Below are 26189 nucleotides of genomic sequence, written 5' to 3'. Positions count from 1 at the left end.
ACGATGTAATGAGCCGAGGCGGTATCTGGCTGCGTGCCTCCCAGGGCAGGGCATCCACGAAATGATGTAAGGCAGGATTTCCGCGGAGACGCTCGGCAGCTCTGACAGATGGCCTGCGCCAGTAAGACTCGGCTACGTCGCTTTCCCAGCCGCGGTCACGTGAGCGACGGCACTCTGCAAACGTGCCGCCGCGGCCAGCCTCCGCCGGGTTTAACTGGCTGTGCGGAAGCAGGAAGGGGAGGGGAGAGATGCTGCGGCTCCTCTACAGATTATTGAGCGCAGGCGGTTAGCGGGTGGCCCCAAAGGCCCTCGAAACGCAGTAAAGCACCCAGCCGCCAGCCCTCCGAGCACGGACACGACGCGTGCCCGGTGTGCTGTCTGCAGAAATACAACGCAAAATGACCTAAGGATGCTGTCTGGGAAACACAGAGCTCCAAAGCGACACATGAAACATTGTTGCAATGAAAGCCTTTCTATTCCCTGCACAGACAGGTAATAAATGCAGTGAAAAGCTGCAAAAATACATTTTTCAGCTGACATTTCCTGAATATTTTTGTGTCCAGCATCTGTTTAGGGAACTAAAAAACTGCAATACGTTTTATTTATACTATTTACATTTGATTTATAAAATACTCTAATATAGAGCATTCATATCCTCATAAATGTTTGGAAACATTTCTTGCAATTAGTTGTGGGAAACAGGCCTACAATTCATCTTTAAATCCCCATGCAAATTATATTAATATCACTAATAAGATTCAACCATTTGCCACAGAAATGAGAATGTTTATACAATATGGAGAAAACAGCTGTAACAAAATCAGGCGGCACAGCTCCAGGACTGCACTCGCTGCTACGGCGCAGCTGTGAGGGGAATTATGGGAGGAGGACTAACGTCAATTTACAAATGCTTCTTCGCCGTCCAATTTATGTGAAATATCAGCGATATTGATGGCTTGTCTGCCGCTTATTTAGGGCCGTTATTTCAACAAGCAGTGACAAATGACACCTACAGCTTCTTCCTAGCGGAAACCATAGCACCCCCCCCACACACACACACACACACACACACACACACACACACACCCCACTAGTTCCTCAAAAAGGGCATCAATCACACCCTAATGGGACCTGCTGATAGGGACAGAACTGAACTGGGTGACGAGATACTTATTCTGACAAAACGCAACTTCAGCTGGATTCTCTAATCGAAAGTTACCGCAAAATAGAACCAAAGCATCTTAGTACTGTGCCAGGGTTCGAATTTAATATGAACACACCCACTCCCAATTTCTCGCACTTTCACACGGGTCATAATACATTCACATTTATTAGTTTAGCAGACGCTTTTCTCCAAAGCGATTTCCAACGAACTCTATGTAGCGTTACCAGCCTATACTTATTCACCAAGGTGATTTACCCTGCTAGTACTGTACTCTACTTACAAAGGGTCACTCATCCATACACATACCATAATAAGAATTACAGCTCTTGTTAACAGAGGCCTGTCAGGTTGGAGTACGAGTACTCTCTCGGTGCCCAAGGAGGAGGTGTACACAAACAGCCACCCTCATTAGCCCTAAGTTTCTTAAGACAAAAGATGAGTTACACACGGGTGGTGGCCGAACCGTGACCCCAACCGAGACACCTAGGAAATTATCCTCTGTGGAAAGCAATCATCACGCACGCAAAAGCAGTAGGACATGGATCCAACCCCCAGCTCCCCAGCGAGGATCGGGAAGGGACGGAGCACTGTACGGTACCGTACCGTACCTCCATGGCCAGGGCGGCCGTCTGCTGGTCGTAGTGGTTCAGCAGGTTGGGCATGAAGGTCGTGTTGTAGGGCAGGTCCTGGCACATGCGCAGCGCGATGGGCTCGCAGGCAAAGGCGCTGTGGCTCTCCGCCGAGTCCACGTGGATGGTCCCACCAACCGGCAACACCGAGAGGACCATCCAAAGAAGGGCCGCCATCCCGGCGGAGCACTGTGGAAGTGGTGCCGGGGCCGAGCAGCCCGGCTTGGACCTCGCAGGCCTCAGTACCATGTTGGGGAGTGCAGCGCGAAGGCGAGGAATGGCTCAGCAGGCGAGAAAGAGGGGACTGCCCTCGGCACACGGCGCCACCGCACCCACTTCATCTGCGGAGTTCACGGCTCCATTGGGGTCCTTCGGACGACGTTCCTCACGCAACGGTCACGCCCCCCTTCCTCCATGGGCATTCGATCACCCTCGGGCCAAACACCCCGGACGTCCGCTCGTGTCGGCCACTCCCTCAGCGGAGGGAACAGCGCCTCCTTCGGGGACGTCCTCCTGGGGTGGAAACACTCATCACCAACAACGTTTGGCACAAAAGCGCTGAGAAAAACATACATAAACTCACATTACATTTTACCTTTTTTTTCCCTCCACAAGTACCACATTTGACCATGCTTTACTCTTCATTTACTGAGGATTATGAACTGTAGGAAGCACTTATTTTCCACGTACCCACAATAACGTACTCATCAGAAGAGACTTACCCTAGTACAAGTACCATATAGTGCAGTGTTTAACTTCATGCAGCTATTCAAAATGTGTAAAGAGGTAAAATGTGTATCAGAGTGTAAATTTAAAAAAAAAAAAAAAAAAAAAAAACTGTACAACAGATGCTAACATTTTACATTATAAATTATTCAATTTGGGAATAACCCCAAGAGTCTATCGTACAATCGGAGGGAATAGGCTAGGTGGGGTCCCATAGTGAATGTGTGCGCCCCCACACACACACACACACACACACACACACACAGGGCAGTTCAGAGCAGCTAGTTCAGGTGAAAAACACATCTTTGGAGTGTGGGAGGAAACCTGCACAAACACGGCGAAAACATGCCCACTCCACAGGCCGACTTGGATTCAACCCTAGATCCACACCCACGGCTCGGGAGCCGACGCACCAGGGCTACCGGCCGCACCGGCGTGCCGCTCAGTCACACGTCAACCTGGACAGACACAAAAACGCACACCGAAGGGACTCGGACCCTCCGGCCCGGGGACAGATCCGGCTCCGGCCTGTTCCTTTACGGCGTGGAGGTGCCGGGTTCGAAGCCCACCCCCCAGCCCCGCCGCAGAGCCCTGGACCGAGGTACCTACACCGAGTACAGTAAGAATACCCTGCTGTGTACTGTGGGAGAGTCACAGTAGGTGACCCATCCAGCGGTGTAAGGAGACAGAAAAGGAGGACGGAGCTAAACAAACGCAAAGGTCAATAAATATTTGTTTTGTGAAATAGCAGCTCGAGCAAAGGGCCGCTGCTCATTCATTGGCTCCGCTCGCCGGTGACGGTGACACGGGGCCATCGCATCGCCGGCACTGGGACCCTCGGTGGGGCCCCGGTTAAACCCATCTAAGACGCCGGCCAAGACGCCGCGTACCGTCGCGTACCGTGAACGTGCCGGCGAGCAGCGCGTGTCCACCCATCGGATGGGCCATGATCCTTCCTTCATCATGATCATGCCATCGCATCGGCATCGCGCTGCATGATTGGTGAGTGGTGGGGGGGGAACACACACACACACACACACACACACACACACAGCACGTTTAAAAAGGTCAAACCTGGAGGAGGTCCGACGAGGACGACTCCTGCCATCTCGTTCCGTGGTCACGCCGCGTCTCCAGCAGAGCAGGTTCACACTGACTGTTCCGTCGGACGCGCGCGGGAGGAGGGGTGCGCGACTGTAACGAAATGTATTTCAGTGTAAAACGGCGCCCTCACCTTTCTCCGGGATGTTGGTGAACGCGCCCCACTCGTCGCCGAGTTATAATTCTGCGGTTACACCCCGGCGATCCTACTCGTCCTCGGCGCCTTCGACAGGTTCGCGCGCGCCGCGAACAACGAGGCGGAGGGACATTTTTCAGCGCGCGCTGCAAATGTGTCCGCCGCTCCCGGACATCAGGGCACGACGTGTGACGCACATGTCGGTGTGTACGGAGTGTGTAGGAGCGTAGTTCAGCTGCGAGACCGTCCGCGACGAGCTGGTTCACGCCACCCCCCTCCTCAGCGCGCGCACGCGCACACACACACACGCAGTCCGCGCGCGCACAGCAGCGGCTGAGGATGGTAATGAAAACAGCCGAATTTCCTTCCCGTGTGGAGTTTCCCCTCTGCGCTTAATAAAGTTTAATTAATTTACACGTAAACTTTACGGTAAAGTTCCGCAGAATTGTACTATGACCCCCCCCGGACACAGAGAGAGAGAGAGAGGTTCTGGGACACACGACACGGGTCGGGACCGGGGAAGGAGACCCTGCCTGTCCAGCGCTGTGGCCGCAAGAAGCGGCGCTCGGCGACTGAGAGGAAAGCGCCTTCACGAGCCGAAAACACTGCGCGTGACGCCTCAGCGGCTCCTCTGGGCTTCCTGCGGAGACAGAAGGGTCATTCCTGTGTGCGGGACACCACTGCTGCAGGGGGCGGGGCGTGGAGAAGGGGGAGGAGCCAAGGCACGCTGGTCTGGGGTTGTATTGAAAGGATTTGGGGGTACGGAGATTAGCGGGAAAATGAAACGTGTGATTGAGCTAGAAGGGCCTCCTCTTACTGTGAAACTCAGTCCCCATCGGTATCACTCACTGTTAAAAACGGAGTCTGAGTAACAGTAATTGTCTCTCCCACTTTTATGGTATGTAGGAAAAGGTGGCTTTTGAAATTAGCACGTGTAATGAAAGAAGTTAAAGTTCAGGAACAGGTAATAAGTGCTCTTCTCAACAGCGTGTTCATCTGTAGAGAGGTGCATCGAAGTAGATACCTTCAGAGGTCTCCTGATCACTCACTCACACACACACAAAAAACCTACCTTCTGCATGTACTGGAATGAATTGGCTCAGCTCCAAGATGATGAGCACAGACAGAACAGGTGAACGAGCCCCGAGCGCCACTCCATGCCTCTCCCAACGGAAACCTGCGATGCAGTCATTCACCTCGTTTACTGCGTTATGCTGGCATAGACCCACAAACGCTGCAATCCGCGCACTTGCGTATGCGTGCTTTCGCTCATCGAGCGGAACGCTAGAAAGTCTGGCCTTCGTTGCCTTTATCTTTAGCCTCTTCCTTACTTCTCATATCTCGTGAGCACAGACCACCGTTTTACTGACTTGTGTGTGCTTTTGGACCGAATCCTTAGAGAAAGGGTACATTTTAAAAAGGCTATTCGCCAGATGTCCCGCAACCACCCAATCTCGATAAAAATGTAAAAAGTAAAAGGTGCAAATTCCGTATTTGCATTAAGAAGCGAAGAAGGAACGACCCCCCCATTGACCCATACCCGTTTCAGACCAAGAGCCACACCGGCGGCGTGCGGAGGAACAGCTGGAACACACAGTAGGGAAAGATACAGACTAAAAAGGGCTTTTTCATATTTAATGTCAGATCATGTGTCGTTTTTACATTGCTAGCGAAGAAGCTGCAGCAGCAAAATGGCCTCCGCTGAATGATTCAGCTGTGCTGAGACGGGGTGCATTATCTAACAATGTTTCCACGGTTCTGCTGCATTACGGCTCAGAAAAGACACGCCGAACACACGCCGAACACGGCTCCTCTTATTTCACCAGGGGCTGTGCCGACAGGGTCAAGTCCAGCATAACGATCACTAGATACACCCTGTCCAAGATTTACCAAAAGCCCTGTACGCCGTACACCGGTGGTGCTTTACAACATTTACATAAATAAGCCGGTATGGAAAAGAAGGGGGAAAAAAAAAAACATGCAAATCAGCATTCAGATGGATAGTTCACAATCTGGGACTGGTTTCAACACCTGTGCTAGTCACCATGTATTATTATTTTTTTTTTTTTTTTTTTAAATCTTGAAAGAATTCAAAATAAAACATTGTACATGTTTTAAGCTACTGCACTCTCTTTGGTGTAAATCATACAGTACAAAGAAAATAATATATTTTATAGTACATTTCTGAGTAGTAAAAGCACTTGATACACACTGGCATTTCCAATCTGTCAGAAAACATTAAAAACAAGTACGCTACTCTCAAGTGGCTCACCAGACATACAGAAATTGACCATTTCGTACAGGTCTGGTTCAAGATGGTCCTATGAAAGTGTTTTCTTCAGTCAGCTTGATCGTGGAGAAATAAAGATTTGCGCTTCTGAAGATACACATTGTGTTCTGCAAAATTTTGATCTGTTGCTGAGGAGGAAAAATTGCCCAGTTTCATCCTGAATATTCTGTATTATTGAAAATCTTTGCGCAAGACCCACAAGCAACAACTTTTCATTTAGGCCAATGATTTCTCCCATTAACTAAGGAATTTAGAAGTTTTTTTTGTCATGTTTGGTGAATTTGACTATATGGACTTGAAATCCTGCAGCTAACTTGGCATCTAGAGTATAATTATTTACTTAGGTGAGTTAATTTTCAATAGTGGGAAAACTCTTTTACATGTCAAAATGGTGACAATGATAAATATTAAATAAAACAGAGGAAATCTACCCCCCACCCAAAAAAAATTCTTGGAGCGAAAACTGCATCTGAGAAATATAATTTTCTTGTTATGCTTTAATAAAAGTACAAACAGCTGTCATTTCAAGTGGCATAAAATCAAATCATGCAAATGTACAGGATCCTTCAAATGCATTTTGATTCATGAGAGCTAAATTCTGTTAATCCACTATGCCATATAAGGTTAAATAACAGAATTATCCATTAACATCAATATCACCATTTTGTTTTTTATCCCTTTGCTGAGGAAACTGAATTCAACAGCACCAAAAATCCAGCTGTAGATTAACCCTTCCACAGCTGGCCTTGGATATATAGCCTCATACACCAGGCTAAAGCACTTGGATGGACTGCAGATTAAAATGAAATACAGTGAACTGATGCTCTGTGTAAAAAGTGGGCAGCAGTTTTGCAAGGCTGCTGATGTTCTTGTGCCTCAATGAAAACCTCAAGTTAAAAAGCAAGGAAGGATTCCCACCTGAACTCACCATGTGGGAAAAGACACACTAGAACTTTTCAGGTGGAATCAACAGCAAAGATATACAAAGACACTATTAAAACAATCAACATGCAAGTGGTAGTGGTATGCATCTGCCCTTAATTGTAGGCTTAAAGTCGTCATTTAACGCGATATGATCTCTTGTAAATAAAATGTCACTGAAAATTCCAGTATCCAATAGCTCCTGAAATGTGGGGGTGGCTTCATTCCCATAGGGTCTGCACTCAGACAGGCAGTATGAACAGGTACCCTGAATGCTCCTGTATGCTCAGAATCATAACACTTTTTTTGGAATCGAAATAATACTATAAATTAAGTCTCAGACCAAAGTATTTAAAATCCAAAACTGTCAGTTCAAGTTGGGCATGGCAAACATCAAAATGACTGTTTTAAAAGGAATGAACTGACTCATGTCTTAAACATTACCAAATGTGTCAGTATGGAAAGGTATAACTAGCACATGTTTTTGCCATGCCTGACAAACATTCACAAAAATAAAATCTGCAAACAAAGGTATGAAAATGGTCCTTTGGACAACAGAGAAGAAGCATCACACACAGTTTGCACAGTTCCTTCATGTGGTCAGGAGTGTACATTTGTCAGAGGTATTGAACGCCACATTTAGCAAAGTTCTCTTTGGTACAAGCTGACAGCACTACGTCCTAAATTGCAGAAGAGAACAGTTTCTCTCTTTTTGGATATGCTAAGTTATTCTTCATGTAGCTTCAGTCTGCCATTTGGTCACAATCCATCACCTTGCCTTTTACTTACATTTTCTGATTTAAAACCACCTGCAATAGGTTTGACATAATTACAAACATGTCACTGATCAATTAATAAACAATATTTTTCTCATTTCTCACTACCACCTAATGAAGTAATGCTGTGTAAAACTTATTTCCACCGATTTCTTAATTAATCCACAAAAGTGGAAGGCCTGCCAAGATTCTGTTACATATGTAGGTTTACGGTGCTTGAATTATTGTTAATATGCCCATTTAGCGTCACGATAAAAATGTGAATGTTGAAGTTTGTAAGTATTTCACAGTTAAAGTAAGGAACATATACCTTTAAGTGTTTCATCAAATCCATGTACAGTAGATAGCAAACATGACCCACATATAGGGCAACAGCATCACAGAGACATGCGCCGCAGGCTAAATAAAGCCTGCACCTCTGAGTTGGACAAGCGTAATTATTCCTGACTTCATACTAATGTGACTTATTGGTGAAAACAGTACAACATTTTAGAGCTAGACGCACGAGCATCTCCCCTGAATAGAACAGAAAGGCTGGGCTGTATGTTCACTTCAAAGGGGCTTTTAAGGATGTAACATGAATATTTTATTCCTCAGTAGAGTACCTGATCTGAGAACAGCTGTGACTTATTTGTCTCAGCAGCAGCATTTGGTATTCTCACCTTGCACTCCCAAGCTGTTGGTTACATCAGAGCAGAGTGGTGTGCAATGAGCTGCTGGCCCTGAGCTGAGGACTCCACGTCGGCCCCTAGTCTCTCAGCCAGGTCCCCCTCCGCAAGCTAGGAGTGATGGGAAACAACAGCGTTTTACCCTCATACCAATAAAAACAAGGCAATTTAAGCAAACTTGTGAGCTCAGCATATGCTATTAATTATAGATCACTGCATTCAGAAGGAGTTTAATATAAAAAGACTATATTAACTGTGAGCATGGAGATGGGAAATATGGAGCACGGTTCTGATTTTTACGTTGAAATGTGAAGAACGCCTAAGACTGCACTGGCTCCATGATGTGAATGTTTGCGCAAGGATCGAGAAACATGGGAAGTGCTCTGTGTGTGTGTGTGCGCACGTGCATGTTCAAACTCAGAAGACTTAGACAGAAAAACAGGGAGCATCTTGAGAGTGTGTGCATGCGTGCACTCAGAAAAAGGGGGCAGGGAGAAGGGTGGTCCTGCACTCACCTGCTCTCTGAGGTAACTGTGACCGCAGGGACCCAGGCCTCGCAGGGTCAGTCCGACGACGAAGCACCACACGGACAGACCCGACTCGACAGCCGCCATCGCCGTGCAGGGGAACCACATGGCCAGGGTTGTGTCCTGATTGGGAGGAAGGCACTCTGTTGGCAACCCTCATTCGCAAGGATCAAGGGGCGTCTCAGGACGGCAGCTGACACCATGGACCACTGTTCTGCCTGATGTGATGCAGTCTTTGGAGTTCACTCTTGCCCATGGAGGGCTAAAATGAAATCTGATTTATCTGATTCAGACTCAGAAACCATGAAGAGCATTACTTAGTTGCTTAGGTGATGCATGTGGCTCAGAGTAACATTACAATTCCACCCATTCATGCAACCAGGTATGCCACACTTCAGGTAAAGTACCTTGCTCAAGGGTAGTACAACAGGGAACCTTCCTCAAACGCTCACTGGTAACCCTCTAGTCCACATCTTAACTGACACATACACACTGATCTCAGTAGCCATGGGTTACAAATGGCACTGTATTGCATGTGGGAAGGGCTCAGAGATCCAGCCCATGCTGACTCACATAGATGCGGGTGGTGTCGAAAGGGCAGTCGGCTGCGATGAGCGAACGGGCCCCGGCAGGGGTTACGGTGGAGTTGCAGCCCTCCATGAGGCCCTGTCCTCCGCTGCGGATAGTGAGGCTGATGGCCAGAAGCAGCCCCGCCGCGCATGCGGCCGAGAGCAGGGCGTTCAGGAAGGAGCTGATCAGCAGGCCCACGTGCTGTTGGCGACGATGGGATCGGGGCAAGGGATACCCCGACGGTTAACCGCGTCTACCGTGTTCATGCTTCCAGGTTTCGCTAACAATCGCACCATCTGGGAAACTCATTTTCAAATGTCTCGTAACGTAAGCAAATGCGCGTCTCTTACCAGTTTAGCACTGAGAAGATTTCTTGACACCAGAATTGCAATTATGCCATTTGCAATACTCTGAAAGATGAACATAAATTTGCGTTTAACAAGCTAATGTTAACAGCACCACTGCATGCTGCCCCGGACAAAGGCAAGACTAATGATGAGGTAGAGGGGAGAAGAGGAGGCGTCACCAGCAGTCCTGACGTCACCGAGATGACGTTGGCCACTGAGAACTCGGAGGTGACGCGGCCGTCCGGCTTGGACACGTGTCTGAGGACACTGCCGTGTACGATGGCCCCCAGGATGAAGTTAATGTGTCCCAGAAATATCAGCGTGATGCCCTTCTTCATCAGACGCCGGGGGCCCTTCTGCTTCTCTACGAAAAGGGAAATAAATGACGAGCGAAAGCCGGGATCCGTGTCAGACAGAGCGTGTAAATCTGACTGTAGTGCTCGACTAATTCATTACAAACCAAACGTGTTCAGTAATAATATAATTATAATAATAGTAATAACGCGTGCGACACGACACACGGTGGAGGTGTGACACACCCCACTGCTGAGGGGAGCTAGCTAAACATCAGAAATGGCCCGTCTGTGATCGATTCGGTGTGCGTAATCGTAGAGATGCGACCCCGGGGAGCGCGCGGCGGACACGCGCCGGTCAGTTTACTGGTAACGCACGGGCGCGCGGGCGGAACAACGCGGCACGGGACGCGCAGTAGCTCGCCAGAAACTGAGGGCGCGGCGTGGCTCCCTCACGGGCGTCACTCGAGTGCACAAGTCAGTCATGCTCATTTTCCGCACTAATTAATTAATATTAAGCAAACAGGTAAACAACTCGGCGGTCCAATGTGCAGTAAAGTCCTGAGCCTGAGGGGATCATGGAACTTCCTACGTTCGGGCCGTTTCCACCGACATGATGATGATGATCATCGGCATCGGGTCTGCGAGTACGAGTTAGTACATTAGTGTATTAGTCTTCTGTTAAATTTTAATAAATTTAAACGTATATTAAATGTCCTGCGAACTTTCGTGAAACCATGAATCATGCTTTGCTTATGTGTTTTTTGGAGCCTTTTTTTTTCTGCATTTTTGAATCATCATGGAAGGCTTGTGCAATAAATGCATAAATTAAATATCCCACAACTCACCAAATTCGCACATTTCTTACACGTTGGGCTGGATTACTGTGTCCAGAAAGGAAAAAGGTCTGGTCTGGTTCCTTCGTCCTCCGTCCACCATTCCTTTCCTTTCCTTTCCCTTCCCGTTTCTCCACCTGGCCTCTTTGTGACGTCACAGACCCTACCTGCGAGACGGAAGTGGCCCTCGCGCAGGTAGGAGACAAAGGTCACTTAATCCAAATAAACGATCAGCGACTCATTTAGGTGCGTCGAAGACTGGTGCTTGACTTGCTTTCTGCGCTTTGAAAGGGCCAGCAGGTCGAGTCCCGCCGGTTAGAGCCATTGTCCGCAGGTTCGAATCCCAACCCCCCCTTTAGTTTGTAGCACCTTTGATCAAATTGGGCAACTTTCCCAGCATTAATTGATACAGTACTGTACCTTTCTGTCGAAACAGGTAAATAAGTGTGAAATTCTCTAACACTATAAGTCACCGGATAAAGGTGTCACATAAATAAGGTTAATTGTAACAATGGTTATGAAAAAGGGTCAATAATTGTTAATGGCTAATAGAGACCACTGGTTACACTATACTATTTCATGGTGGACTGTGACAAATTGACTGTAGTCCAGAATCACATGTCTGCATCCACATCTCTCCCTCTGTTCATGTAATAATGCACTTTGTCAGTGTTTTTCTCACAGTACATGTGAGATGTACTCATGTACATCTGTGTGGCTTTTGAGAAAAGCATCTGCTAAATGAATACATGTTAATGTAAAAGAGTAATGTAACGGTGTCTGACACCATAATCTTGGTGTCATTACTCAGCCTTGCACTGCATGCAGAAGTATATCACATGAAAAATTGTAATGTTACTTTTTACTCTTTTGTTTACCAGACTTATTGTGTCTTTGGGATCCTCCACAGGCCAGAGGGGAGGAGAGAGCGAGAGCGAGAGAGAGAGAGAGAGAGAGACCAATCAATTCTGGCGACACACATTCATAAACAGGGAGGGTCGGGCCGTGTGCACGTGCTTTCACACCCGTGACAAAGGCACCTATTATTTCTGACCAGCCATCTCCCTATAAAAATATCCCAGCAGATACATTGCTAAACTCAGAAGCTACAAAATTAAAACAAATATATTTTTTACGAGATATTGTACATAATGCTTGTAATGTGTCGAAAGTAAGTGGTGCCGCAGTGGTAGCAGTAAAGTACAGTGCAGTAGATTACCATGTACGCACAGTATCCCGAACACATTTTCACCGCAAGTCCACCACAACACCACAAAGACTGTGGTCTTTAAATGTCTATGGTGGGGTAGCGATTGATTACATTACATTGATTACATTATGCGGGGGGCGGTGATGCAGCAGGTTTGACCGGCTCCTGCTCTCTGGCGGGTCTGGGGTTCAAGTGCTGCTTGGAGTCCCATCCTGGGTGCGTCCCCTCCCTTTCCACCCCTACGCCCTGTGTTGCCGCGTTAGGCTCCGGCTTGCTGCAACCCTTCTTGGGACAAGCAGTTTCAGACACTGTGTGTGTGTGTGTGAGAGAGATGATGACATTATCGCCAGGGAAATTTAGCGACGCTCCATATGCGGTAATAACATTCATTTTTACAGGAAAACTAGTCCTGCTAGATATATTATATATATGGTACATTATTCTGCCTTGTATAGTGGAGATCCGCAGTATTCTGCAATGGTATCGAGATAAACAGATTAATAGAGATTTTTTACATTCCACAATAGTTGATACACAACAGTACAAATCTAACCATGAAATATTATACTGAGCCATTAGTGAGGGATTTAGAAGAAAGCGCTAATTCTTGATACTTTCTCCTTGTTAATCAAGGATTTAGTGTTTTATTGTTTAGTAGAATTAACGACAAAAAAACGGACTGAAGTGCTCAAACTCAAAATTGTATGCATAATTTTATGCACCTGTGCATTTTGAGTTACATAAAAAGCTTTAATATAGTTTAGTTTATTATAATTTACCGTTTAAGGAGAAAAGATAACAGAATAACACAGTAATGCTCAAAATTGTTTTTACTGAAAGATATATAAAACAAAAATTCATAAATTGCAGATGCATATCAACAGAACACAAACACAAAGAGGCTTAAAAACCATTGTAGGATTCAATTAAAAAAAAAATATTAAAATACTACTGTGTGACAACTCAGTGGTGGGTTTTTACCTTTCACTGGACTATTAGCAAGTGAACTGTGTTGTCCAAGGGTGAGATTGTAAACGCCATACTAACCTTCACATGCTTTGGAGTTTCCAAGGTAATGTACCATCATAAACCAGTCCATTTATATTCAGACTTTTTTTTTTTTTTTTTTAAAACTGGACTTCTGCAATCTTCCTTTATTTTAGGTTGTTCAAGAAAATGTTTTCTTCAGTTAATGTTTTTGTTTACTTAACCACAAAACCATTAATACCTTTTAACATTTATGTGCAGCGTATCCAGATTTCCCGCAAAATTGAGCAGAAAAAGTGTAAAACACTGTTAACCTGCTGGATATATAATTCCATAAGTCTACAAGACCTGGAGTCAAGAAGCATAATTAATTAACTTTACACAAACATGTTTGATACACCAGTCAATAACCGGTTTCTGTACATTCTGAACTCAGAACTGTGTATGAATAAACACACATAAAAGCCAGCTTTCCAGCCTAGTTGCAAAACTGCATACAGTCAAGCAAATTTGCATCCTTTTCCCTCATATGAGCTGACTATATGCCTTCACAATATTGACTAAACTGGTGTTAATCATATTATGACAACTGTAAACCTTACTTTATATCCTTATATATTCCTATGCACAACAAATTCATTAAATCAAAGCATGCACCTGATGACCCAGAAGAAGATGAAACTCAGTGCAATCTACCATGCATGTCACTGGAGATAACACAAAGCAGAAGTTGTGCTTGTGTACGTAGTCACCAAATGGTCGCACAGCTAAATAAAAAACAATGTTCACAAGACAGCTGTAATACCGAGTTCAACCATCACCATATATAAACTCCTATGTTTCTAAAAAAAAAAAAAAAAAAAAAAAAAAAAAAAATCAATCAAAAGAAAACCAGCTATTCCACCTTCCAGATGGAGAAGCAGGCAAGAGAGACTGCTGTAGTCTAGGACACGTGTCCTCCATGTAGGTGTTGACCTATTCCGTAATGCTCTGTGTGTGAGTCACCAAGTCCCCTGCAGCTGATATGGATGTGGGAGAAACTAGTACAGCTCCACCTCAGCACGTCAGCTATGACGACACAGTAACTGGATTAAGGGAACCACGGTTGTAAAACTTGTTGAAGGCCTCTTCTAAAACAGAGGCTAGGCGAGGCTGATCCATCTGGAAGAGAGCAGAGATGGAAGGGTACGAGTAAGAGGTACATGTAGAAAGTTCACCACAGGTCCACTAGCTGCCGTAAACCATGCCAAGCTGAGTCAAGCAACCTCGGGGAAGACTGAGTTAATTTTATTGAATAGCCACGTAGGAAAAAAAACAATGCTCAAGTTCTTCTAAAGGTTTTAAGTAGCTTTTAAACACAAAACAGTTATGGTCTGTGGACTTCAGCTGTCTTTACGAACACCTCTGAGGATAAACATAATAGAACAAATGTTACTGGGGTAAATAACAGCACCATAACTGTAAGACAATCCACCTTGTCAAACACAGTACAAATGTTCAGGAGATGTGAGGCACTCTTGATTGGAAGAGTGGAGGTGGTTCATTTTGGAGGTGGCCTCATGAAAACCACCAATCCACGCTAATCTCTAGACACCATAAATTGTCCAAGAACACTTTACACTCCTCTTCCCAACTTAACCAGCACACATAAGAATAAGTACTGTTTTACTTCCAGTTTATTCTGGTTTTAAAACAGTACTATAGGTGTAAATACACTAAGCACAGCATTCCAGACAGTTCCTTTCTTTGCTATAGTGTACTGTGGCTATGAGGCTGAGTTAAAATCAGCCTTGCTGCCTCGCTCACCTCGCTGATGAAGCCCAGCTGAACCAGCTCCACAGAAAGATCCTGCACATTGTCATCTGCAAGGACAGGGGGACAGTATTCAGTCACCACAGTCCTTTCACAGCAAAGATTAGCACACCATCCAAAATGGAAGAGTGCGTGGGTGTTTTAAGTGTGAACTTTCCTATACAGAACGAATTCTGTAGACTTGCTGCCCGTGGGATTAAAGCAGGTTCCTGCAGCATCGACAGGGTGTGTCTGATTAGTAAAGCTGCAGCCCGAATACACATTCACAGAGTTACACCCCGAGTTAACCATTTTACCCCAATATGTGACTTGTCAATAACACTTTTTCTATTTTTCACACTGCTGCTATTCTTCTAAATGAGCATTATTCTTGGGACACTAGCCAATTAGCAAAGGACTTCAGAATGTGTCAAACTGTCCAGCAGAATGTACAGGGCAAAACTTGGGGGGGGGAATCTTAAAACAACAGGATGGGACCAACAAGAACTCACAATCATTCTAAGTGCCTCTTAAAAATCCAACAGTGTAATCAAATAGCACACAGTCCAGTACTGTACATTGATTTTAAATCAAATTAATCAGAAATATCTACAAAGAAACCAATAAAACAACACTTACTGGGTAATAAGTCACAGCTTAAATGCCGGTTTAACTTGTCTTCCAGCTTCAGTAGTAACGTAAGCTTTAAAAGACAGCAAACAACAAATTCACAAATCCAATAAATAGACAAAATAATAAACCAGAACCACAAAATCTGAGATAGGTTGACGAAAGAGCTGTAAGTACATATCTGGGCATTCACCAGGGCAACATGGTAATGCCGTTTCATCAGTATGTCATTCACTGGTGAAGAGACTAATCAGGGATATGAAAGGAGCTCACGAGTGCTGCTGACTTCAATTTGTAAAACCTTAATATTCATGTAGGGGGAAAAAAAAAAAAAAAAAAAAAAAAAAAAAGAGAGGTATCAGGGACTGTGGATACAAAAAATTATGACCTGAGTGGCTATAAAAAAAGAATTCCTATCGTCTCAGGAATTCCTTCCAAACTGATACTTCTGCACTGAACTATACCTTTGGGCTGCATTTAATTATTTCCAACTGCAACACATTATTGGAAAACATAAAACTACTACATAACTGAACTCCCGCCCCCGAACTAGTTTTGTTCCATCTCGAGTGACTGAACTAATTGCCTTAACTGAACTAATTTAGGACTCTCTATTCTGAGGTCCTTTGTTTTGTTTAAATAGAGGAGGAGGACCAGCAAACATCAGAAGCCTGCGGGGACCTGAACTGGACAGCGCAGCTCCATAAAATCAAGTCTCACTGAGGTGACAAACTCACATGGTGCTTCGAACCTTCTTCGACAGGCTCAATATTGCACTGCATTTGAAGTACCTTAGAAACAAAAAAGTGAAAATAGGAAATTACATATATTGTATTTTGACTAACTTTACATTAAAATTAGTCGTGTTCATTCTAGAAAAGAACGAGGTAATTCTAGGTAAAGACACTTGAATGTGTGAAACGACGCAGAATCGCCAGTTAAGTCCTGCTCGCTGTCCAGTTGGGCTGAAAGAAATGGTGGCTCTGCTTTAGGGGGAAGTTGAAGACAGACACCACAGTGCACGCAACAGCGTTTTATATGTGAGTGTGGCAACGCCATGAGTCGCCCCTCTTCTTCGGTCACCTTTCTCATCTCCAGCTCTGCAGGCTCTGGTGTGGGAGTCTTGACCGAAGGGGTAACAGCAGGTGACTTCACTGCCTCCTTTTGCGGCTGCTGAGGGGAGGACATCCTGATTGCAGTGAGGGGGTAGATCCCGTTCCTGGCAGATAAAGTGGGTGAGGGAGGCAAACAGGGCATTCTGGGCACTTGAATACAAGAAAAGGAGCGACCGAAGACAGACAACTTACAGATTTCAATCCACAAAATAAACAACATTTCCCTGGGAATCTGAGTAAACATTAAATATGTGCAAATACAGTACATTTTACTGAAGATCAGCAGCACACAGTGGTGCAACTGGGTAGCACTGAAGCCGCCTCACAGCACACTGGGTTGTGCAAATGGACATAGGTTTGAACCCCACCTAGTCTGCATGGAATTTGCTTGTTCTCCTCATGTTTGTGTGCATTTCCGCCTGGTGCTACAGTTTCCTCCCACAGCCCAAAGACAAGTGTTCCAAGTAATCGGTGACTCTACATTGACTTTAACGTATGTACATTTACAGTTATTTCTTTAGCTGATACTTTTCTCCAAAGTGACTTGCAATGTTAAGCTACTTACAATTATTTGACCCAGTTATGCAGCTGAGTAAATTTTAGTGTAGTAATTCAGGGGTATGTACCCTGCTCAAGGGTATCATCGCAGAGGTAGGATTAAAATCCAGAGACAGCACGTCCCCCCCATATGTGAGTGAGCGTTACACTACTCTGTTGTGTGGATGGATACTTGTAGGTAGGTTAGTGCATTTAGAATTGTACAAAGGTTTGATAGAGGTGTCATCTAAGCACTACGCAGTAACCACTGTTTGGAGAAAAGAATGTGCTGAACGAATCCATACAAACGCAGCAGTGAATTCAACATGCGGAATGGTAGTTCTGTAACGGTCTCTAAGGTTACAGTGCCCTCTAGTGAGTGCGAGTGTAGTCAGCTGAGCAGGGTCATCATTGTTCGTCGCACACCTTTTTTACTTCACCCAGTGAAAGCCTAAGGAACTTGGATTCCTTACCTTACATCTTCCAGGAATTTGTCGAGCTCAAGTGCAGGAAACTGAGAAAGCCTGAAACGCAAACGGATGGAGAAAACACTCAGCACTTTCCAAAGAAAAACCCTGGTGATTACTAATACAATGAATCCAGATTTTATGGGATCTTCCACTTAAATAAGCAATATTATTTGAAAACTATCCAATAAAACTACTTTCATTGGTCAAAATGGTAATGTTATGTCTTTTGCAAAGTATTTGTATCATTTCCCCATTGAGCAAAAAAAGTTTTGGCAGTCTAAAAATATATAATGTATATACATATGTGTATACTTACTGTACATATGACAGTGAATAATATTAAAAAAAATAGACTCACTTCAACTGTGTTCCATCCTTTCGTTCAGTTATCACAAGGTTGGGGTCCATGTTCTTGGTGATGTCCTCTAAAGCATTTTCAGGAATCATATCTATTACAAAACAGTGTATCCGTCAAATCAAAATCAAGCGGGAAAAGGTAGAAAAGTACTTCACTTTTTCCTAAGATAGCCTTTGCCAAATAGCACCCACTATGAAGAATCATTTGATAGAGTACAAGTTACAAAGAGATTCAGAGACATGGTAAAGGGCTGCCAGCTTGCTTTTTACCTGGTGCAACAACCTAAATTAATATTTCTAAAATGTTGTAAGTTAATAAATTAATATGGTCATTATTCTACATAGTTGTTCACATGTTTATGCACACACACACACACGTATATTTTATGTGTTTAGTCAGTATAACCCATCTCCCTTGGAGCAGAATTCTGTACTCTGGACAGTTCCTCATCATGGGGACAGCAAAGGTCAAAGGTCATCATGTGCTGCAACTGCAGCAGCACTCACGTTGATGGGTGACGATGCAATGGGCGGCCAGCAGCCTCAGCTGCGGCACCTCGAACAGGGCCTGGTGGAAGAGCAGCTCCTTGGCAGTGGGCCTCTTATGGGGGTCTGCCTCTAGGCACTTCTGGATGAACTCCTACAACACAGACAGGAGCTATAAACAGCCCATATCACCGAGACCTGTTTTCACACACCTCTGAACAAATGGCACTCAAGTGACACTCTCATAACCTTTACAGATCCCTGGGCACACACCCAGACTACAGGAGTCAAAGCAAAGCACAAAAGAGCCCGCACACCTCTCTCACTCTATGTGACATTTTGACTTTACTCAACTTTAGAGTGGTAGGTAGTATTTTCAGAAAGAAAAAAATGTTCGTACCAAATTTGACACCTGACTTCCATTCTGTCATTGCATGAATATAATCACAAAAGAACATGAGAAGCAAAGAAACAAACTGATTTAATAAGACTATAACATGAAGTACAACGGGTTTTCTGTCCCATTTGGACTTATGAGACCACCACCTTGGGCTGACAGTTTGAGATGTGGTTCCTCTGGCCTAGAGACACACTCACTCTCTGCAAGGGGTCCTCCAGGGACTGAATGGCACTATTTATAGCTTCCTGTGGCACATATGTAGACTCTCCATTGCTCTGGATTTCCAACACGGCCATCTGCAAGACAGGCAACAGACAGCGCTGGATTTACTGCGAACCTCACTCCCTTTACTGCAGCTAATCTCCTTACCATTTTCACTACAAATTACTCAGAGGGAGAATGTGCAAAATTTGAATTTGAAATCAAAAATGCAATGAGTTTGAAAGAAATGTAAATGCTAAATATTTAAAAGGCACTGGGAGTGGAATCCACAATGCACTTTAAGTACTTAATATTACATTTGTGTATACAGTATACATACACATATAAGTAATATTACTACACAGAGCAGATTTGAAAAATCTGCTTAAAAATGTGAATATCCATCCACACTTCACCTTCAATATCAGAACATGGTAATGTCTATGAAACAATGAAACTCACATTTTTTAATGTATTTTTGTTGTCTCTTTTGTGTGCTTATGTGGTTTAAATAATTAATAATTTACATATTGGTTCTTTCTCCAGTTTGAACTTCTATGCAAGGTGTATTACATAAGTACATACTGTCAGTTCAATTTCTTACCTCTAAGGCGCACATTCCAAAAGAGTAAATGTCAACTGCTGTAGTGACAACTGTCACTGCTAATAAAAAGGAAAATAATAAAAGTAAGTGACAAAGGTTGCATGAACTAGCACTCTTGGATTACTACATTTACAGAAAATTTACCTCCATATTCTGGTGCAAAGAAATGCAAATTTTTCTGCTCCTCCCGGCAGGTCTTGACATGGTTATTGATGGTGTCTGGAGCCACTGCAATAGAAGGAGGTACTACTATCATTACCATTCCCACACCACAGTCACACGTCTGATAAGAGGTCCGATTAGTACAAAGTTTGACTTCCTAGAAAGTCCAATACTTTAGTGTAAAAAATATGCCAAAAAAATGTGTAATTCCTGCAGTTTTGGCAACATGACTGCATGGATGATTTGAAATTATTATGAACTTAAACTTGCAAAAAATATCATAAAGTTTTACTTGGTACACAATATTACTTAAAAACACAACGGGAGATTGCCTGTGCCAAGTATATAACTGTACAGACTAGTCTGTGCTGTGAAAGACGTGGTCTTCTGAATTAAAACTTGTTGCAAAATGCATCATACTGTACCAGAACCAATTTTAATCAGGCCATTGTGTTGAATGAAAATGGTGTCACAGGTCAGGTTGCCATGGATGATTGGTGGGTCACATGAGTGAAGATAACTGGAGAGCAGGAGAGAAAGAAGTTGGGACTCATGAAACACAATTCTTCAAGTAAATGGCATTTTAACAAATGCGCAGTGAAAAGTGATGAACACAGAAATCTGAAAAAATGGCCATTTAAAAAAAAAAAAAAACATGTTACATAATTAAAGAAGAGCCATTACAATATTATATGTCCTTTGCTAAGAGTGTGAATAGGCAGGGAAGAAAATCAGGTGGATATACAGTATCCACACTGCACGACTATGTGGTACAATGAGGACTACATCACAGCTTCTATTGGTACACGCTGGAAATGTCCACAAATTTCAGACACTCAAAAACAGAAAAATCTGCATAATAAAGGGACATCGCTGTTCTTCTCATAAAAAGCTGCAGCAGTCAGGGCTAGACATCTTAAATGGTTCAACTTAAAACAACATAGTACTTAAAGCAACTCAGTTTTACACTTATTCATTTAGCTCATGCTTCTTTTCAAAGCAACTTACAATGTTAAGGTTACAATTATTACAAGCTTCCAATTATTTACCCTTTTATACAGCTTGGTAATTTTACTGGAGCAATTTTAGGACCAGTACCTTGCTCAAGGGTACTACAACCAGAGGGGGGGCTCAAACCTGCGACCTTGGGATCCAAGGGCAGTAGCTCTAACCACTACGCTACATGCAGGTCTAGACTGAAGCACTGCAGCTACTTCAAGAAAATTGGGCCTTGCTGTGCTCTACAGTGAAGTGCCAGTGTGGCTAACTGACCTGAGAGCAGAAAGGATCTGTGTGCACCATCGCTTCCAGGCCTATGCATAAGACAGAAATAAGTGTCAAACCCTTTGAAACTCTGCTTAGCACAAGGGATCACAGCAGGTTATGAATTTAACAGGAACATTGTTCACGAAAGTCTTGATCCAATACCTAAAAAGCCTCTGAAGAGCCTATTACTTTTTTTTTTTTTTTTTTAAACTTTTATTCCTTCAATATTTAATAGCACCTGCACCTTTTCATTCATGGTTTTGTGATTTTTCTTTGTTTTCTTAAGAAACTGCTTCAAGCTTCCTGAAGACATGTATTCAGTGATGAATATAACCTGGAAAACAACACAAGACGCCCATTACACTGTATCCTCCTTAAGGCTAAATCAAGAAGGAATTTACAATAAGCAAAATAAAACATGCAGTTAGGGAAACAGTGATGTTGCTTGTCTCAATACAGAAGAATTCATTAGCGGAGTTAATAAATAAATAAATAAATAAATAAGATATCTTTGAAAGAATAAAACTCACCCGGACCCTGTTCTCTTTCACATCAGCCCAATATTTGTGGAACTTCACAATGTTCAGATGCTCCAGCTGTATCAAGTTATCAAACACAGCCTTGACTTTCTCCTTTTTAGAAGAGAGAAAGAGTTTATGCTTTAAAAGAAAAGCTCTTAAAATGTAGAATTAACACGTTAACCAGGTTTCTTCAGAAATTTTAATATAACCTTAACTAGATGTTCCTTAGTGTAAAGTCTTGCTTTACTCAGTACAGATGTGACAATTAAACACCTACCACTGCTTCCAATGAAAACATTAAACTGTTTGCATGGTTTCTATCACAAATGTGGCATTTCTATGCATATCCAATTATGCTCACTAGTTTCTCAGGAAACATGAAAGGCGCAAGAATAAAGGTTTTAACTCAATACAAAGCTGCATGAAATTTGATCCACATTAAATCCAGGAACTCTTCAACTAGACCTTCATAATACCTGGAAATACCAATACATAAATTGGCTATAAGGCTAACAATGAATGGAATAATGGGATATTGTATGCCTAAAACAAAAAGAAAAAACAAGACAATAGTAATGGGCCTATACACAACACATGAATTGAGGATTAGCAGGTGGAAAATGAATGCATGATAATCCACGGAAGACCAAGTTCTCCATGGCTTTTTCTTCAGAAACTCTCCAGGTTTTTCTATCTTGATCTGCACGATCTGCTGGAAGCATTATGTAACTAAAGAGTGGCACACATCCAAAACACAATAAGCAGTGTAAAGGCATTAAACTTGCTCAAAAACCTCAAGTGGCAAATCATATTCATGGCTGTGGAATGTAGGTGGGGGGCTGTAAATAAAAAAATGGATAGCTCTGGTCTGTGTACATTGTCTGACCCACCTCCTGGAGTTTGAAGTTCTTCCTCTCGGAGAACATGACCTCATTCCACACCACTTCCACCCCCTCTTCTGTATCCATAGCCAAGTAGGCATTGTCTATCCCTGGAACGTTACGCTGATTAACCTGAGAGGGGAACAATGTTCATAATCCATTAAATTCAATAAATAATGCATCATAAAAGCAGCAAAGTATTGTATTTTTAAGTTTGAATATTCTTTTGAACTGTGTACAGATAGAGTGATTATGATTAAGGGACTATTTCACTGCACATACAAAGAACCTAAAATTCAACATTAACTTGGAAAAAATGTTACGAAAAAGTACAGTCTTTTCAAAAATACATCGAGAGTACAATTTAGATGAGGATTATCCTAAATTATACAGAATAAATAATACAAGTCAGTGGAAAACCCACAAACCTGGTATACAGTACCAGATCATGACTGCAGAAGTCACTTTTTCAATGAGACAACTTAAACATTAAAACTGGTACACACTACTGTACCTCCTCTCTCCGTTTCTGCCAGCGCCCACAAGGACTCTCCTCCAAAATCTCAGACTCGTCCTCACTCTCCTCTTCATCCTCAGGGGCCGGGGCAGGGGGCCCCGGGTTGCCGGTCGACACTGGCGGGGACACGGACGACGCACCCTGGACACCGGGGACCGGTGCCCCAGACTCCGGCTTTCCCTCCGCAGCTGTGGTCGTCTTGCCCTCTCCCTCAGACATGTCCTCCTGCGTCCCTTTACCTCTCTTCACCCCCCTCACAAGTGAATGCACTCAGATTCCCAGTTCTCCCACATAGACCTTGCACCTGGCGGACAGCAGACGGACACAACGCGCCTTCAGCCAAAGAGCAGCAGCAGTTTCTGACCGCAGAGACACTGCGAATAGGTCAAGGTACACAAATGATGACTGAACACTGGGAAGAGGAGGATTTTGTTCGTTAAAAATTAATATAGACAAAAAGGTGTCAAAGTACTGCTATGGTGTATGTGATGACAGCAAGTCAGCTCTGGAAACCTGCACAGCTGATTTTACATTAAATAGCATTGTTTAAACTGTACAGATTGAGCAGGTCAGTTCAGTCAAAGTTCCTGAGACTAACCAGGTCGGTCCAGTCAGAATAACCCAGGTTAATTCGGTCAGTTCTGTCAAAACCATCCAGACGAAGTCATACGCGTAGCGCTGCTGTCTCACGGCGCCTGGGTGGTGCGAGGGGACGTGGGTTTGATCCCCGTCTGTGTGGAGTTTGCATGTTCGCCCCGTGTCTGTGCGGGTTTCCTCCGGGCGCTCTGGTTTCCTCCCACAGTCCAAAGACATACTGCTGAGGTTCACCGAGCGTGTAAGTGACAGAGAGTGTGTTCCACAATGGATGAGTGACCCAAGTACTACTTGAAGTAGAGTACCTAGCAGTGTAAGTCACCTTGAATAAGCCTAGGTATGTGGCCTCATAACACTAGTACATAGTTCACTGGAAGTCGCTTTGGAGAAAAGTATCTGCTAAATAAATGTAAATGTAAGGTTAACCAAGCAGGTTTAGTTCACGACTGTCACACACACACACACAGCAGAGTTCAGTGTTAGACATCCTCTCTCTCTGAACGCTCCAGTCTTAACACAGCCACAGAATAATAACAGCAAAATAAAACGTAACTCTTACAGTACACCCCCAGCGTTAACAAAATATTATTATCTGTCATAATTTTGCAGTAACTCACTGCACTGAGGGACTGTACACACATATCTGATCATATTGTCAGCTAACCCGAGGCTCGAGCTGCTACTACTACTAGCACACTTACCGCCGGGCTGGGGAAAACACACACGGCCGCATTGACTGTTCTTAATAAAACATGTCCGCAGTGCAGTTATTATACACTCCGACTTCGGCTCAGTATGAAATAAACAACGTCCGATAATGGCGACTAATCACCGGTCACGCAAGTGAACTGTAAACACCATTTAAACGCTGGATGCTGACGTTCGAGGGCATCTGAGCTGCGCCGGAAGTTACGCACGTGACGTCACTGACGCAAAATACGTAGAGGACGCAGTGGCGCGATGTCGCGAGAGCGCATTCTCCAGGTCCTTTAGACCGAGGGCCGGTGGAGCTCTGCGAAGTGCGCGGCAGTCGCTTCAGTCCCGCTGTTTTCACGGCGTCTCTACTGCGACCTGTGAAGTGCTTTTGTACCGTGTATACCAGCCACATGTTCCAAAAAGAGGGGATGTACATTTTAACTCTAATAGCAATGGCAAAAATGGTAAAGTTTACATAAGAACAAAGAACTAGACACGTGTCACACGGTAATTTGCTACTGATGCCAGTGGGATTACAAGGTGGTGCACATATGAGTGACATGTCTAATGAAAACATTACCTAATGAAACTCTACTGCAGAAATTATTCCCTTATTTTTATCATAAATTGTCAGCAGGCTTTTAAATGAGTGATTTCTTAAGGCTTTAACCTGGAACAGACTTGATAATATTCTAACATACGCCGCCGACTGGACATAACCCGTTTGTCCCTCAGGTTAATTTGAATGCTTTAGTTTCGTTCGAGAAGATTCGTGGCCCATTTAACTACCTCCATCCGCACATTTTCAATACTGTTGTGATCAGTGTCGCGGGGTCCAGAGCCTGTCGCGGAATCAATGTATGTATCAGTGTATCAGTGTGCGGTATGACAAGGCAGACGCCTGGTACACCGTGAACGGGACGCCACTGCATCGCAGGGTACCATTTAAACACATTATATATAAAATACTAATACAGAAACACTCTAATCATTTGCCAAAAACTGCAAACTGTATAATTACGCAGAAATTGTTTTTTATGTATTCTTATTATTTTTATTAATATAATACACACACACACACACACACACACACACACACACACACACACACACACACACTTTCTGAACCGCTTGTCCCATACGGGGTCGTGGGGAACCGGAGCCTAACCCAGGCAACTCAGGGCGTGGGGGACACACCCGGGACAGGACGCCAGTCCATCGCAAGGCACCTCAAGCGGGACTCGAACCCCAGACCCACCGGAGAGCAGGACCCGGTTCAATCCACTGCGCCACTATGTCCCCTCTCTAATACTGTATAATATAACATAATATAGCATAATATAATATAAGGGGGGTGCGGTAGTGCAGCGGGTTTGGCTGGGTCCCGCTCTCTGGCAGGTCTGGGGTTCGAGTCCCATTTGGGGTGCCTTGTGATGGACTGGCATCCCGTCCTGGGTGTGTCCCCTCCCCCTCCAGCCTTACACCCTGTGTTGCTGGGTTTGGCTCCGGTTCACTGCAACCCTGCTTGGGACATGTGGCTTCAGACAATGTGTGGGTGTGTGTGTGAGATAATATGATATAATATAATACTAGTAGTACAAACTTATATAATGGGGGGGGCGTGTGGTGGCACAGCGGGCTTGGCCAGGGCCTGCTCTGTGGTAGGTCTGGGGTTCAAGCCCTGCTTGGGGTTTCCTGCAGCATACTGGCATCCTGTCCTGGGTGTGTCCCCTCCCCCTCCAGCCTTATGCCCTGTGCTGCGGGATTAGGCCCTGGCTC

The 26189-nt window shown here is 44.2% G+C and overlaps 3 protein-coding genes across 5 annotated transcripts in view; all 3 read right to left on the bottom strand.

The window, feature by feature from the left end:
• Positions 1 to 4189, bottom strand: part of LOC108923450 (frizzled-3-like) — a 17576-nt gene extending 13387 nt beyond the window's left edge. Inside the window, exons 1-2 of one of the 3 annotated variants that reach the window (XM_018734209.2) lie at positions 3755 to 4189; positions 1774 to 2307 (exon numbers count right to left, since the gene is read on the bottom strand). In XM_018734209.2, the coding sequence (XP_018589725.1) occupies positions 1774 to 2043 (270 nt within the window). In that variant the 5' untranslated portion in view covers positions 2044 to 2307; positions 3755 to 4189. Of the gene's footprint in view, positions 1 to 1768; positions 2308 to 3594; positions 3680 to 3754 lie in introns of those variants that run through there. The other 2 variants (XM_018734199.2, XM_018734218.2) reach the window with 2 other exon arrangements.
• Positions 4190 to 6542: 2353 nt separating this feature from the next.
• krtcap3 (keratinocyte associated protein 3) lies at positions 6543 to 11080 on the bottom strand. The gene is made up of 7 exons (XM_018730417.2): positions 10998 to 11080; positions 10036 to 10220; positions 9860 to 9919; positions 9513 to 9710; positions 8928 to 9062; positions 8407 to 8523; positions 6543 to 7777 (listed from the first exon to the last, which is right to left on the bottom strand). The coding sequence occupies exons 1-6, from the start codon at positions 11008 to 11010 to the stop codon at positions 8428 to 8430; spliced, it is 687 nt and encodes a 228-aa protein (XP_018585933.1). The 5' UTR covers positions 11011 to 11080; the 3' UTR covers positions 6543 to 7777; positions 8407 to 8427.
• Positions 11081 to 13306: 2226 nt separating this feature from the next.
• LOC108934002 (nuclear receptor-binding protein-like) lies at positions 13307 to 24624 on the bottom strand. The gene is made up of 18 exons (XM_018751504.2): positions 24416 to 24624; positions 23118 to 23424; positions 22613 to 22735; positions 21732 to 21833; positions 21446 to 21535; positions 21208 to 21248; positions 20361 to 20455; positions 19918 to 20001; positions 19774 to 19832; positions 19166 to 19264; positions 18590 to 18722; positions 18084 to 18174; positions 17729 to 17779; positions 16687 to 16822; positions 16341 to 16394; positions 15613 to 15676; positions 14989 to 15044; positions 13307 to 14343 (listed from the first exon to the last, which is right to left on the bottom strand). Exons 2-18 carry the CDS (start codon positions 23337 to 23339, stop codon positions 14251 to 14253), a joined length of 1593 nt encoding a protein of 530 aa, XP_018607020.1. The 5' UTR covers positions 23340 to 23424; positions 24416 to 24624; the 3' UTR covers positions 13307 to 14250.
• Positions 24625 to 26189: the final 1565 nt, after the last annotated feature.

The sequence above is a fragment of the Scleropages formosus genome, chromosome 15 (assembly GCF_900964775.1).
Source record: "Scleropages formosus chromosome 15, fSclFor1.1, whole genome shotgun sequence".
Lineage (NCBI taxonomy): Eukaryota > Metazoa > Chordata > Actinopteri > Osteoglossiformes > Osteoglossidae > Scleropages > Scleropages formosus.
This window is presented reverse-complemented; position numbering and strand designations above follow the sequence as displayed.